The following is a 13,980-nucleotide window of genomic DNA, read 5'->3' on the forward strand; positions in this document are numbered from 1 at the left end:
AAACATTAATATTCGTTAGACATTGATATTTTTGTTATTCAAGCAAACTTTCTGAGGTCCGACCACCAAAGAAATGTGTGCTGTTGTTGTTGTTCACAAGAGTTGAGACCGGGGTCACAATGGAGGTAAAAACAACTTCACGGAGCCACCCCATTAAATAACTGTACGTATTACGTGTGAGATTGTGCAACGATTTTACAACAATCAATCAGCATCAACAACAACGATAACACATGTCGTAACAATTTCTCACCTTATTTACTAAAAATATGATTCGGTTGCCCAAACAAACAAAGCAGGTGTTATTAACCTTACTGGCTAGGCATCTGATAAATTAGTCATGACTAGCCAGAAAACTTAAATCATCTACAGACACTGCTATTCTCATGGTGGACATCCGGGCATTTTTACAGCCTGGCAACCATCAAGGTGAAAACAAAGGCCGAAAACTTTCAGAAAACGGTACTTTGCGATGGTTGTCGAGACTCCCCTGAACAGTCTAACAAGATTACCTCTGCATGTGCAACATATATAAATTTGGTTTTCCAGGATTACTTCAATATTGATTTGTGCTGTTTTCTCGAGTTTAGCTATTTAGAGCCCATAGAAATACGTGGTACAGTGGTTCGCGTCTTAGCAACGTGGAACGTCCTGTGACGTAGCTCCATCCCTCAGGATAGGTTGTAAATCTGTCCGAGCTACTGGAGAATATTGTAACTGGCTGTAGACGAGATGATTTCCATCGTCTGTTTAGTTTTATTTATCATATTTTAAATGTCTGTCAAAAGTCAGATAATTTCAAAAGAAAATATTCAGTATATATTTGTATAAACCGGGAATGTGGGCCTGTTTCATCTAGGAGGTCTAGAAATTAATACCAAAATTGGTGCTGCCATCAATGCCAAAATCAGTATACTCTCACGGTTTTTCGCAAAAATCACATCTTCTTGTTTCCACCTAAATACAATTTGAGTAGAATTATTTGTACATTATACTAAAAGTCATTCATATTTCCATTGATATTTTTTCTTCATACTTCATGTGACATCCGTGCTAATACACGTCCAAAATCCGTCATACAACGGCCTCTTACACGGATGCACGGTTACTAAAAAAAGAACCGTCACGGTGGCGAATGCAACATAACCCAGGAAAAGTGCCTGGATGATTCAGGTGGCAGTACGACTCGCCGCGGCTACCGCACAGCAGTGGCGGATTCAGCAAAATGTATCGGGGGGGTCCAAGCTTCGCTTAAGATATACGGAGCATAAATCGCAGAGAAGCTATGCGTAATCTAGATGATATAAATCGTCTGCGTTTGGGGGGGGGGGGCATGGCCCCCCTCTGGATCCGCCACTGCCGTACAGGAAACCCAACAGAACCGTGTAAATCAGGTGCATTTGTACGCTCATTACGATCAAAATATAAGATACAGAAATTGTAATCGTATTCATTGGTAATTATTCAATATAACCAGACATTTCGGACAATGAATTATGAATTATCTATTACCATCTATTTTTTTTATATACATTTAAGAAAGAAAAAGCCCAAACTAGGATCTTAGTTTAATCAGAATAATCGCTATCGCCGAAATGTGGACACTGAGAGCAGAGAATATACGCAAGTGGTAAACGTTGCGTCCGTATCTCTAGAGGGCGCTTTCTATCGAAATCCTGTTTTGTCAAACGAACTAGGTACAAGATGACCACTTTGCCAGGAGTCCTGTGCTAAATGTCAAATATTTCACCATCTTGAGGCACTGAGCCTCTCTCTGAAGATTGTATGTGTTGTTTCTCCAATAGGCCATGATACACGGATAAAGTTTCTTGACAATATTTGTTGACCTGTGTGTGTGGTACAAGTTGCAGATTCGTTACCAACAAGTTGCAACATGTTGATCGAAATAGACACGCTCTTTTCCTTGCAAGTTATTCATGGCACCCTGGCCCTGCCAACACGCAACGTTTGTTGCAAAACGTGTTTATTTTGCGGTGACCATTTAAATACTCCCATGATATTTTAATGAAAAAACATCAACATATAAACAAGAGACTGTATGCAAGTCGAGTTCACTTCAGCAATTCTTACAAAAGGCGTAAATAAGTTAGTCACAGACTGTATAATGTACAAAATGACGCTGACCCGTGGTTAGACAATGACATGGTTCAGCTGACCGTATATTTATGTATTTTGTGTACTTCTTCATTTGTTTCTGGGTCATGTAAAATGTCATACATGTTATATCAGTAATATGCATACATATGAACTTGTTGGAACTGTTCACACACACCTAAACCTCGTACCAACTCGCACATATGCAAGTTTGGTTCTAATAAACATTTGCATTGTGCTAAAATGCAGCCAACATTCTTTCCACGAACTCTGAAAAGTCCTACAAAAGACGAAAAATAAGTTGTGAGTAAGATAGTCATACATTCGTTGTGCACATTACTAGTAACATTCATTACGCGACAAACCACAAATGTGCATTCGAACCCTGGCTGAAACAGACTGTATTAGATGTGTATTCTATGTCTGCGGTCGCACAGGCTCACGTGTACAGGCGGTGGCAAGTAAATGAACAAATACCTGTTGCACTGTGTCAAACACGGTGTTAAATCGTGAAAAATAAGTTGTGAACAAGATAGTCATACGTTCATTTGATATATTACATTAGTAACATTAGATATGAACACATATGGAATATAATTTATACCCGGGCAGGATCGATCAACCTGATTTGGGGCAGAACATCCAAACCAGGGCCGGATCATCTTTATTTACTGGGCCGCATCGTTCAGATACCAAAAACTAACTTCAGAAAAACGACACTGGAGATCTCGACCATAAAGGTCTGTCATTTTGGCCGACATGACAACATGCGTGAACATTTTACAAACTTTGTGATAATTGCGAAGCGATGTGGGCAAAAGAGGGTGTTAAAGCGTCTTGTCCTAAAAAGCCAAACGTATTCCGACCACCTAAGCTAATGGTAAATTACTCGAACATAGCGAGGGTTATAGATAACAAGTTCTGATAATAAAATGTATGTAAAGGCCATTAGAGACTTAGAGGGGTAGCAGAAATCATTTGGGCAAAATACAACAGATTCATCACGGAAAAACATGTGAAAGAATAAAATATTTTGCACAGCCTTTCTGCCATCCCGAGTTTCTAATGGTTTGGCCGGCCAACCGTGTGTTTCGAGATGAGCTGCATAATTAGAGGGAACCAGTGAGAATAATCACTCGTTCATTCAAGCACACTATTGTTTCACGGTATTCTCTTTTTGGAGGATTTGGTGGCCCTGAAAAGGGCCGTTTGGTTAGGTTTGTTTGCAAGCAAGCCATTGTTCGCTCACTTCTTTTTGGGAGCAGCTTTTTTTGCTGGCTTCTTTGCCTTCTTTGCTGGCGCTTTCTTGGCGGGCTTCTTTGCTGCCTTTGGTTTCTTTGCTGGCGACTTCTTAGCTTTCTTAGGGGTCTTGGCCTTTGGTTTCTTTGCCTTTGGCTTCTTCGTCGCTGCCTTTGGTTTCTTTGCTTTGGGTTTCTTCGGTGTCTTTGGCTTCTTTGCTTTCTTCTCAGCCTTAACTTTAGCTTTCAGCTTGAAGCTACCAGACGCACCAGTACCCTTGGTTTGCACAAATTTTCCATCGGCAACACCAGACTTCAGAGCACGACGAATAAATGGAGTGATCTTGTCAAGGTCGACTTTGTAGTTAGCACCGACGTATTTCTTGATTGCCTGAAGAGACGACCCTTTGCGATCTTTCAAGTTGGTGATAGCAGCAACAACCATATCAATGGTTTTAGGATGGGTAGCCGGTGCCTTTGGCTTCTTTGGCTTCGTAGCCTTCTTCTGTGGAGCAGGTGCTGCGCTAGACATCGTAGTAGATTTGTTGTTCACTGTACAGAGTCAAAAAGTAATCTGAGTTTCCCGCTGAATGACGTGGCCTTTATTCTCTGATTGCGAACGTCGGAGAAGACATGGCCCATTCATTGCTGCAAAAACATGGCGCGTGCCCGTTCTGTTATTTAGTTTGTGTTTCAGAATAAAATTGAAACAGTGCGCTTGTCATTATCTGACTTGATGAAGGCCGTAACTTGTGTTATTCGATTTGTACAGACTTGGGACTTTTTGATAAACCATAAAGCAGGCAATTCGTAACTATATATGTTAGAGAAATCGATGTTCAAAGTTCGCGGTGTATACAAAAATGTTTTCTTAAAATTGTTTCTCAGATAAATTTTCTGTGAAAAAGAAATTGACACAAGCAAAAAAAGGCTATAAATTGTATTTTAGAATGTCTGCTAATCGAAATGAAGGACATTAGTCTTTGATAATTGAAATTTATCTAAGTTTTTGCAGTTCGAAAAACAGATTGCAAACACACTCTAGTCCATTTCAACTAGTCGAAGAGGGCGTATGTGGTAGTCAATACATCGCTCGAAACGCTTTTAACAATTTCCAGAAATGTGTATGAAACGTTGACAAAAATTATTTATGTGTGGAATTATTGCCTCGCAATATTTCTGTTCTATTTTTTTTCTTTTGCTGGGAGTATAGAAGTGGCGTAACAATTTACAAAACAATACGAGGTTTAGTTTCTGTGTAGATGTCCCAGATTTCGGACAACGTGTTCTTGTAGTTTGATTCACTAACATTTGTGAGGGTCGGCAAGGGGAATTTTCGTAAGCTGTAATCAATTGTTTTTATTTTCGTAATAATGTAATTTAAATAAATAAAAAACTTAAATTTGTTGACATGGACAACGTGTAAAATGTAATCAGCTATTTTATTTGTCCGTAATTTGTAAGAAGAGCTTATTTTTTGTAAGGGTATAATACATTTTCCACATTAAATTTCGTAATTCGTACGCAATTTCCAATTTTGATTCTTAAACACAAATAATATAAGGTTATTACGAAGATACCTCAAAGTATGCACGAAGACAGTACAGCGGCAGTATGCAGTATCGACCGACGCGCAGCGGAGGTCGATGCGACATCGTACTGTCTGAGTGCATACTTTGAGGTATCTTCGTAATGACCTTATTATTATACATCTTTTCCTACCAAGGGATACATCATGGGAATGCCGAAATCCAAAAAGTTTAGAACAGAATCAGCGAACTTCTTTGTATGGAGTCCGGTCAAATCCTGGTGGCAGTCATGTTTGTTTTTATTATTATAGGACGCTTACGCGCGTAATTATTCCATATTTGGAATTCGCATTTCCTAATATGGTAGTATGAAAATACCCCGTAAAATACCGCAAAATTACGGCACGCTGTAACTTATGGCGTTACGGTGACAGATGTATAATAATAAAATATATTTTAAAAATGTAATTAGGAATTTGCTTTATCTGTAAAGTGTAAAAATCTTCCTCCAGTGTTTCAGAGATGCATTATTAATGTGCCAACTCTTTTGAAATTTTATTTTGGGAAGTGACTTTGTCTAGGTTGCACAACCACTTACTGCTTCTGGCTTATGAAAATGAGAAACCTAAAACTCCATTTTCCAACTTTTCTGAACCAAGTCAAGTATAACTATCATCTTGAATACAACATTGCTTTGAACAAAGACAAAATTGAAACACACTGTAATAAGTGGATTAAATCCACCAAATTGTTATGTCTTGAATGCACTTGTATATTAGTCTGTATATGTACGCAGTGTATTCTGCTTACTGGTGTATTATGAATGATGACCAATAAAAACTTATAAATATGAAAAAAAAAGTGTAAAAATCTATTTTTTACTGTAAAAAGATGAAAGAAGCTACCATTATATCGTATATAATTTGTAGTTTAACCTGCTTGTGTTGAACATCATGTTGAACTCCAAGTCGAGAGGTCTGCCTAAATTCTGGGCATATGGAGACGATGTGCTTGTCAACTGAATTATTTCAACGCCGTTATAATCAAATTTTAAAAAACAATGTCACCCCCCCCCCAAAAAAAAAAAACATTGGAAAAGCATGTCATATACTAGTATCACAACCATGTTGTCATTAAATTAAAAAAGTCGATCGAAATTTACTTTTGCAAAATAAGAACGAACGGACAAATATCAGCGACGTCGGCGAAAAACAAAACTTTAGGAAGAGGTGTACAGGTATGGCGTTTCTAATTTTATTGGTCGCTTGGTTTTACAAATTCAGATCAGTGTCTGGAAATTGTGACCGCCCGAAAAACGGCATATTATTAGTCTGAGCACAGTCCCTCTGGGATAGAGACTGTGGTCTGAAATTGAATGTACCTTGTATCTAAGAGAAAAACATAGGTTGATAAAAATGTTGTTTTAATCATTGTTTAATCGTCATTTACGCGGAGTAAACTGTGTCGCATGGAATCAGTTGCGTGTAAAGCAAAATAAGATTGTTATAAAACTCGGACATTATACACGGGATGAGTACATTGGAACTCAGACTAGTAATATATAGTCTTGTCTATGACTGAAAATAAACAAGTCAGGAAACGACACGTCATATTTTGGTTATGTGCACTCTTTAAAATCGGCCGTATTTTAAAACCAAAACTATGAGAAATTATGATACTAACACGTCGATGCCTTAGTAATATTATGGATATTCTGAAATACCATCTGAACTTGAATACAATCGTGCAAATAAAACAAATTCGGGTGACCTCGGTGATAAAACATCGCGGTATTACAACTTTCTCCTTGTCTCAAGGTCATGCACACAATGTGTTAATGACATATGAGAAAAGACGCTTGATTGGTCGACTTGCATGCGTATCGACCAATCACCATTAATTTATTTAATGCTCTACTTTTTCTTTGTGTTTTTTAACTAGTATTTTTTGTAATTAAAGTCTCTTTGAACTCGGTCTTTCGTAAATACCTAGTTATGTCTGCCACTTTATGGGGCTATTGAGTCACGGTATACCTAAAACGAACATGACCTACATGTTGCTAAACTGGATGAAAACAAAAACACACCGTAACCGATGTATCTAAGATCAGGCTTTGCAGTAGTTATCAAGTTGTAACAATTTGACACTTCATGGAGCTATAAAAAGATGGTCACTTCGCATAATAAAGACCATTTCCGATAAAAACCAATAAATAAACCCTGCTGGCGAAGAACGCCACCAGCGACAAGCATGGTAATTCCGAACATACTACAGTATTATTGATGGGACTGATCATCTGAATATTACAAGTAAACCCCATAACCGTGTGTGTGTGCGTGTGTGGCTGATGTGAACAAACGATCACAGGCTAAAAACAATCAATATACATGTATATGTGGGTATACCCACAGGGAGCCCAGGAACTATGATCAACTAGACTATTTCTTACACTAGATACCAGCCGATACCCCCCCCCCCCGCTCATAGGGAGTGTGTACAGTTGATCATAGTTCCTGGGCTCCCTGTGCATAAATCACGGTTTTATTAGCTGCTTGGATCCCTACACCCGTGACTTAGCGAGCGGCCACTGTACATTGATTTTAGTGGATTTGATTAAACAGGAATTTCCACCAGCTTTTCCAATTTAATGTTTTACTATTAAACAACATAAAATCTAAGTTCAAGTTATTGACTGGACTTTGATTTAGAACATCTAGCTGTCAGTGAAATGAATGAAAATAAAACCCCAAGATTAATCGAACATTTTACAGTATGGAAGAAGCATCCATGTCACGTGATTAGTCACCTGGATTCTTGAATTCTGAATATCATTTTATTTTTTTTATTTCATGATGTCAATAACAATTCACGAACCATTTTTTTCATCTGCATTATTGCACGTATATCAGAGTAAAGATAATTCTGCATCGATATACATATGACATTTTACGTTGATTTTGGTGATTAAGGTATGATTAAAACAACATCGACACCGCCATCTTTGTTTTGTCTCAAATACAGGGTACTGGTACACGAGTTTGGGTGTGTCTTTTTATTTAAAAATTGGGATGTAGTTATTATATTTCGATTAAAACGGGATATGCTTAATTAAAATAAGAAAATATGTATCTTAGTAGACATTTATAGCGCGTATATCACTCATTAATTTCATGATCAGATTCCGAGTTCCACAATTCAATGTTTTGTATTGTTTAGTTTTTTGATGCTAAGAGTATGGTGGTGAAAGGAAAGTATAATACTAAACAAAACCATTATAATGTAACGATTTCAAACATCATAACATGTTTGTTGGTTTGTTAAAATTTTACACAAATTGCTAGAAATTATATTTATAAACACGATTCAATAATTTGTTGACCACCATGTACGCCCTCTTCGACTAGGGTAGAAATGGTCCAGATTGTGCTTGCAATCAGTTTTTAAAACTGCAAAAACCCACTCAAATTGTCAATATCACAAAGTAATGTCCTTCATTGCGATTAGCAGACATTCTAAAATACAAATTATAGCCTGGTTTTACTTGTGTAAATTTTTTTTTCATAGAACATTTATCTGAGAAACAATTTAACTCAATTTTTTTTGTAAACACTGTGAACTTTGAACAACGATTTCTATAACTTATATAAGTATTATTGGCTTGCTTTATGGTTTATTGGAACTTCCCAAGTCTGTATAAATCGATTAACATATTTTCGGGTCTTCACCAAACCAGATGCGAATAAGCGAACTGTTTTAATTTATCTCTGAAACACAAACTAAACAACAGAATGGACGCCAGCCATGTTGTTGTAGCAAGGAATGAACTATGTTTTCTCCGACGTTCGTCACAAGAGAATAAAGGTCGGCCGTTCAGCAGGGAAATTTAGATCACTTCTCAATTCTCTACACAGCGAAGAGAACTAATTCACCACGATGTCTGACGCAGCACCCGCTCCACAGAAGAAGGCTACCAAGCCAAAGAAGCCAAGAGCACCGGCTGCCCATCCTAAAACCATTGATATGGTTGTTGCTGCTATCACCAACTTGAAAGATCGCAAAGGGTCTTCTCTTCAGGCCATCAAGAAATACGTCGGCGCTAACTACAAAGTCGACCTTGACAAGATCACTCCATTTATTCGCCGTGCTCTGAAGTCTGGTGTTACCGATGGAAAATTTGTGCAAATCAAGGGTACTGGTGCGTCTGGTAGCTTCAAGCTGAAAGCTAAAGTTAAGGCTGAGAAGAAAGCAAAGAAGCCAAAGACACCGAAGAAACCCAAAGCAAAGAAACCAAAGGCAGCGACGAAAAAGCCAAAGGCAAAGAAACCAAAGGGTAAGACCCCTAAGAAAGCTAAGAAGTCGCCAGCAAAGAAACCAAAGGCAGCAAAGAAGCCCGCCAAGAAAGCGCCAGCAAAGAAGGCAAAGAAGCCAGCAAAAAAAGCTGCTCCCAAAAAGAAGTGAGCGAACAATGGCTTGCTTGCAAACAAACCTAACCAAACGGCCCTTTTCAGGGCCACCACATCCTCCAAAAAGAGTATACCGTAAAACAATAGTGTGTTAAATGAATGAATGATTGTTATTTGTGTCCACTTGTTACCATATTATAGGATGGAAAACTTTGTTGTTGATTTGAGCCCCTGACTGTCGTTGCGAAGTGTACTAGTACATGTATATTACGGTAAAGAGGTGTTTACAGTATTAATTTGTTACATGTGATCTCTGTTCACTCCTTCAGAAACACGGTTGGTTGGCGAGATTGCTTCGTGTCATATAGCTTTAAGCCTGCCGCAAGCACAGTCACTATTTATATCGCAGTCGTGCACCCAGAATACATTAATGGCCTCAGGAATGACCAACAATTAATTACTCACATCTAGTACGTTTTTGTTTGACTTCATATACTACGAAAAAAAAACGGACGTGTTCACATGACGCCCGTGGAGATGGCTGGGAAAGTGTGACCAGTGCAATTTTGTTTTTGCGGTGTATTATTTGTACATTTTTATTTCTCTTGACTTTTTAAAACAAATCTTTTATCCACCCACCCCCCGCAATTTCAAAGGGTCAACCCCTAAGTGAACTTTCCCAATGTTTTTAACGCGAATTGGTTTTATAAATAGCATATAATGTCATGGTCACGTGATATTTATTTCAAAGTGTGTTCAAATTATACGTCTCACAGGTTGTTGTGTGGACCCAGCAGTTTCCAGACCTGTTAGCAGTAGTTAAGAAATGCTGCCTGAATGGCGTATGTGGGAGTCCGCACTGGCAATCATGTCCGTAGTTTGAATGCTAGTCCGTTGCTTGGAAACACTTTTGTAACTCAGAGATTCTGGTTTACATGTCCAAAACTTGCACGTTCAAGTTAATAGAAGGTTCTGTTTGTGAAAAGTATGTGTTTCTAATACTAGTAATAAAAACATTTCATGCGCAGGGTCATTGTTACCATGGTTACTGGTACACGATATCATTGTCCTTAGTTGCCATTGGAGAATTGCCCACTGAAAGACTTTTGTGTGCACAACTAAACCACCCCTTCGATAAAATAATGCAAAACACAAATGTGCCAAAATAAACCTGTGTATGCAGGTAGATCTGCCTTTTCAACAACAATACAGAAACTTTCGAATCAGCTGCTTTAGAGTTAGAAATGGGGGAGTTGTGGTCAATAACCCAATGGCTTGTCTCGTACTGCGCGAAATCACTTGCTGTGACGATGTCGCTGATTGGCTACTCCGTCGCAATGTAAATATAACGCGGGGAACTTATTCGTAGATTATGATAAATCTGTAACATATACAGTAGGATGCCAGTTCTAAATAGTAAAAAATACATGATGTCTCATTAAAGTTTGAGAAGTAGTGCTTTTAGACCACTTGGACGGGAAATGTGTTGAACGCGAGATGGTTGTGTTCTTGTTAATCACAACTAGTGACCGCGAACCGAGGAATTAAACCAGATCCAAGGTACTTTCTTGTCAAGCCACTTCACATCAACTGCATGATCCACACGTTTTCACTGTTTTACGTGTTCGTGTAAACTTTTTATACACAATTAAGCTGTACAAATCACGTGACCTCTGCAGTAATAAATAGCATACGTGGTGGCCATTAAGTTCTAGACATCCATATTAGTGACTCAGTGTATTTATATTTTTTAGTGTACACACGACATTCTACTAATTATGCCACCCTGCTCATTACACTTATAAAAACAATTATGCAACTGTAATTCTGACACAACTATGGACATCTTTGAGTCAGATTACGTTAAAACTTGTTGTCACACATATAACTAAACATAACCATGAAACGATCTACTTCAGACTTATGAATAATGTATGTTTCAAATAGTAATTTGCTCAAGAGCTAAATATTCGTTGTCTACGTCCATAGTTATATAATGTTGAACTACGGTATCTGATTATAATTACCTAGAACTAACGTTAATGCAATAATACAATTTCCGGATTGGTCAATTTAAATTCTAACATCCATTTTGATTATAAAAATGTATATTTATAAAACGTGTATAACGACACAGTCTAATGCCCTTCACTGTAATTAATTATATAAACAATGATGAAATGTGGTTGGGAAAACAATATCACATGATTTGATATTGTCCACAGGTGATTCCATTAATACTGTTGAACAACTGAAAGTATAAATTTTACAAAAAAAACAAGGAAATACATATAACATAGAGCAAATATATCCCTGTATTTTCTGACAGAAGACTTACTCGTTCAGTAGTATGTATAGTGGTGATGTAACTACCAGCGTAAAAGGCAGATATGTTTACTGTGTTTCCACACAGACCCAAAGAGTAACAAGTAATTAAACGAATAATTCAGAATTGTTAACTCTTCATTTTGCTCTAGATTGTGAAAAAACTGACGTCCATACCTATAGTGTCATGCACCATAATACGCCATCCCTTATTCCGAAATGTTGGTGATTGAACGATGATCAAAAACAATGTCGATATTTTAACAATCTGTGTTCTGTCTCAAATGACTTTTTCTTAATGTTGGAATGTAGTTATTATATTTCTATTAAAGCGAAATATGGTATAAATTTAAAAATAAAAAATATATGTAATTCCCTCGGTCGTTGAAGTTTGAAGCTGATATAGATACATGTTTTAAATTGCGTGGCCAATCTTTTCACAATCGAATGACACGTATTGTTTTGTTGCGGCACCGCCGCCATATTCCCAGCGAAAACTATACTAAAACGCAACCATTGTAAAATGTAACGATTTCCCTCATCATGAAATAATTGTTGTTATAAATTTAACAGAAATTGCTAGAAATTATATTTATAAACACGATTCAATAATTTGTTGACCACCATGTACGCCCTCTTCGAGTAGGACAGAAATGGTCCAGATTGTGCTTGCAATCAGTTTTTAAAACTGCAAAAACTCACCCAAATTGTCAATATCACGACGTAATGTCCTTTATTTCGATTAGCAGACATTCTAAAATACAAATTATAGCCTTGTTTTACTTGTGTCAATTTATTTTTCATAGAAAATTTATCTGAGAAACAATTTTAACTCAATTTTTTTGTAAACACTGTGAACTTTGAACATGGATTTCTATAACATATATAAGTATCATCGGCCTGTTTTGTGGTTCATTAGAACTTCCCAAGTCTATATAAATCGATTAACATATTTTTGAATCTTCACCAAACCAGATGCGAATAAGCGAACTGTTTTAATTTCTCTCTGAAACACAAACTAAACAACAGAGTGGACGCCAGCCATTTTGTTTTAGCAATGAGTAGGACATGTCTTCTCCGACGTTCGCCATTGGAAAATATAGGTCGGTCATTTAGCGGGAAATTCAGATTACTTCCTGACTGTACAGTGAACAACTAACCTACCACGATGTCTGACGCAGCACCTGCTCCACAGAAGAAGGCTACCAAGCCAAAGAAGCCAAAGACACCGGCTACCCACCCTAAAACCATCGATATGGTTGTTGCTGCTATCACCAACTTGAAAGATCGCAAAGGGTCTTCTCTTCAGTCCATCAAGAAATACGTCGGTGCTAACTACAAAGTCGACCTTGACAAGATCACTCCATTTATTCGACGTGCTCTGAAGTCTGGTGTTACCGATGGGAAATTTGTGCAAACCAAGGGTACTGGTGCGTCTGGTAGCTTCAAGTTGAAAGCTAAAGTTACGGCTGAGAAGAAGGCAAAGAAGCCAAAGACACCAAAGAAACCCAAGGCAAAGAAACCAAAAGCCAAGAAACCAAAGGCAGCGACGAAGAAGCCAAAGGCAAAGAAACCAAAGGCCAAGACCCCAAAGAAAGCTAAGAAGTCGCCAGCAAAGAAGCCGAAGGCAGCAAAGAAGCCTGCCAAGAAAGCGCCAGCAAAGAAGGCAAAGAAGCCAGCAAAGAAAGCTGCTCCCAAAAAGAAGTGAGCGAACAATGGCTTGCTTGTTTGCAAACAAACCTAACCAAACGGCCCTTTTCAGGGCCACCACATCCTCCAAAAAGAGAATACCGTAAAACAATAGGTTTACGATTTGTTGTTTGTATTTGCATGGATCCTACATATTACTACGGTTACTAGTAACCGTGATATTACGTTACACACTGTTGCGTGTCAACATTTTTGCACAACTTTGCGGCCGTTTTTAAAATTTTTGTACAAAAAGTCTGTAAATGAAGCGTGGATAGATACTTTTAGTATTTAATACATTTTAGTCAAACATCTTATCATCACGTTTAGGCTGTTCTGGGCTACGGCTTGGATATAGTTCATCCAGCGTTTGCTGTCCCATCGAAATTTGTTTGAAACGCAACGGCGAGCGACTGCAACTAAATGAGATATGTTGGCTGTATATATTTACAGGGACATACAACTGTGGGTATTCTTTTCATGTAACCTTAGTTCTGATCATCTATCCAATTAACACCTTAGAACTGACAATAAATCTACACAAAACGAGCCAATTTTGTGGTGAGAATATAATCAGAAAAAATACATTTGATCAAAACTGAATAGCCAAGTCCATTCTATTGATACGAGTCAGTGAAACTAAAAATACAACTATTAAAACATGAAATGGAAACAAAAAAG

At 37.8% G+C, this 13,980-nt stretch overlaps 3 protein-coding genes across 3 annotated transcripts; 2 read left to right on the forward strand and 1 right to left on the reverse strand.

Moving 5' to 3' along the window:
• Positions 1 to 3,300: 3,300 nt before the first annotated feature.
• On the reverse strand, positions 3,301 to 3,885 carry LOC100376801 (histone H1-III-like). The gene has a single exon (XM_002742277.4). It carries the CDS (start codon positions 3,883 to 3,885, stop codon positions 3,361 to 3,363), a length of 525 nt encoding a protein of 174 aa, XP_002742323.3. The 3' UTR covers positions 3,301 to 3,360.
• A 4,860-nt stretch (positions 3,886 to 8,745) lies between these two features.
• On the forward strand, positions 8,746 to 10,011 carry LOC100378699 (histone H1-III-like). Its single transcript, XM_006825888.3, has one exon. The coding sequence runs from the start codon at positions 8,816 to 8,818 to the stop codon at positions 9,338 to 9,340; it is 525 nt and encodes a 174-aa protein (XP_006825951.1). The 5' UTR covers positions 8,746 to 8,815; the 3' UTR covers positions 9,341 to 10,011.
• A 2,767-nt stretch (positions 10,012 to 12,778) lies between these two features.
• LOC102806082 (histone H1-III-like) lies at positions 12,779 to 13,357 on the forward strand. Its single transcript, XM_006825889.3, has one exon. The coding sequence runs from the start codon at positions 12,779 to 12,781 to the stop codon at positions 13,316 to 13,318; it is 540 nt and encodes a 179-aa protein (XP_006825952.1). The 3' UTR covers positions 13,319 to 13,357.
• Positions 13,358 to 13,980: the final 623 nt, after the last annotated feature.

The sequence above is a fragment of the Saccoglossus kowalevskii genome, chromosome 10 (genome assembly GCF_978046115.1).
Source record: "Saccoglossus kowalevskii chromosome 10, keSacKowa6.1, whole genome shotgun sequence".
NCBI classification, from domain to species: Eukaryota; Metazoa; Hemichordata; class Enteropneusta; family Harrimaniidae; genus Saccoglossus; species Saccoglossus kowalevskii.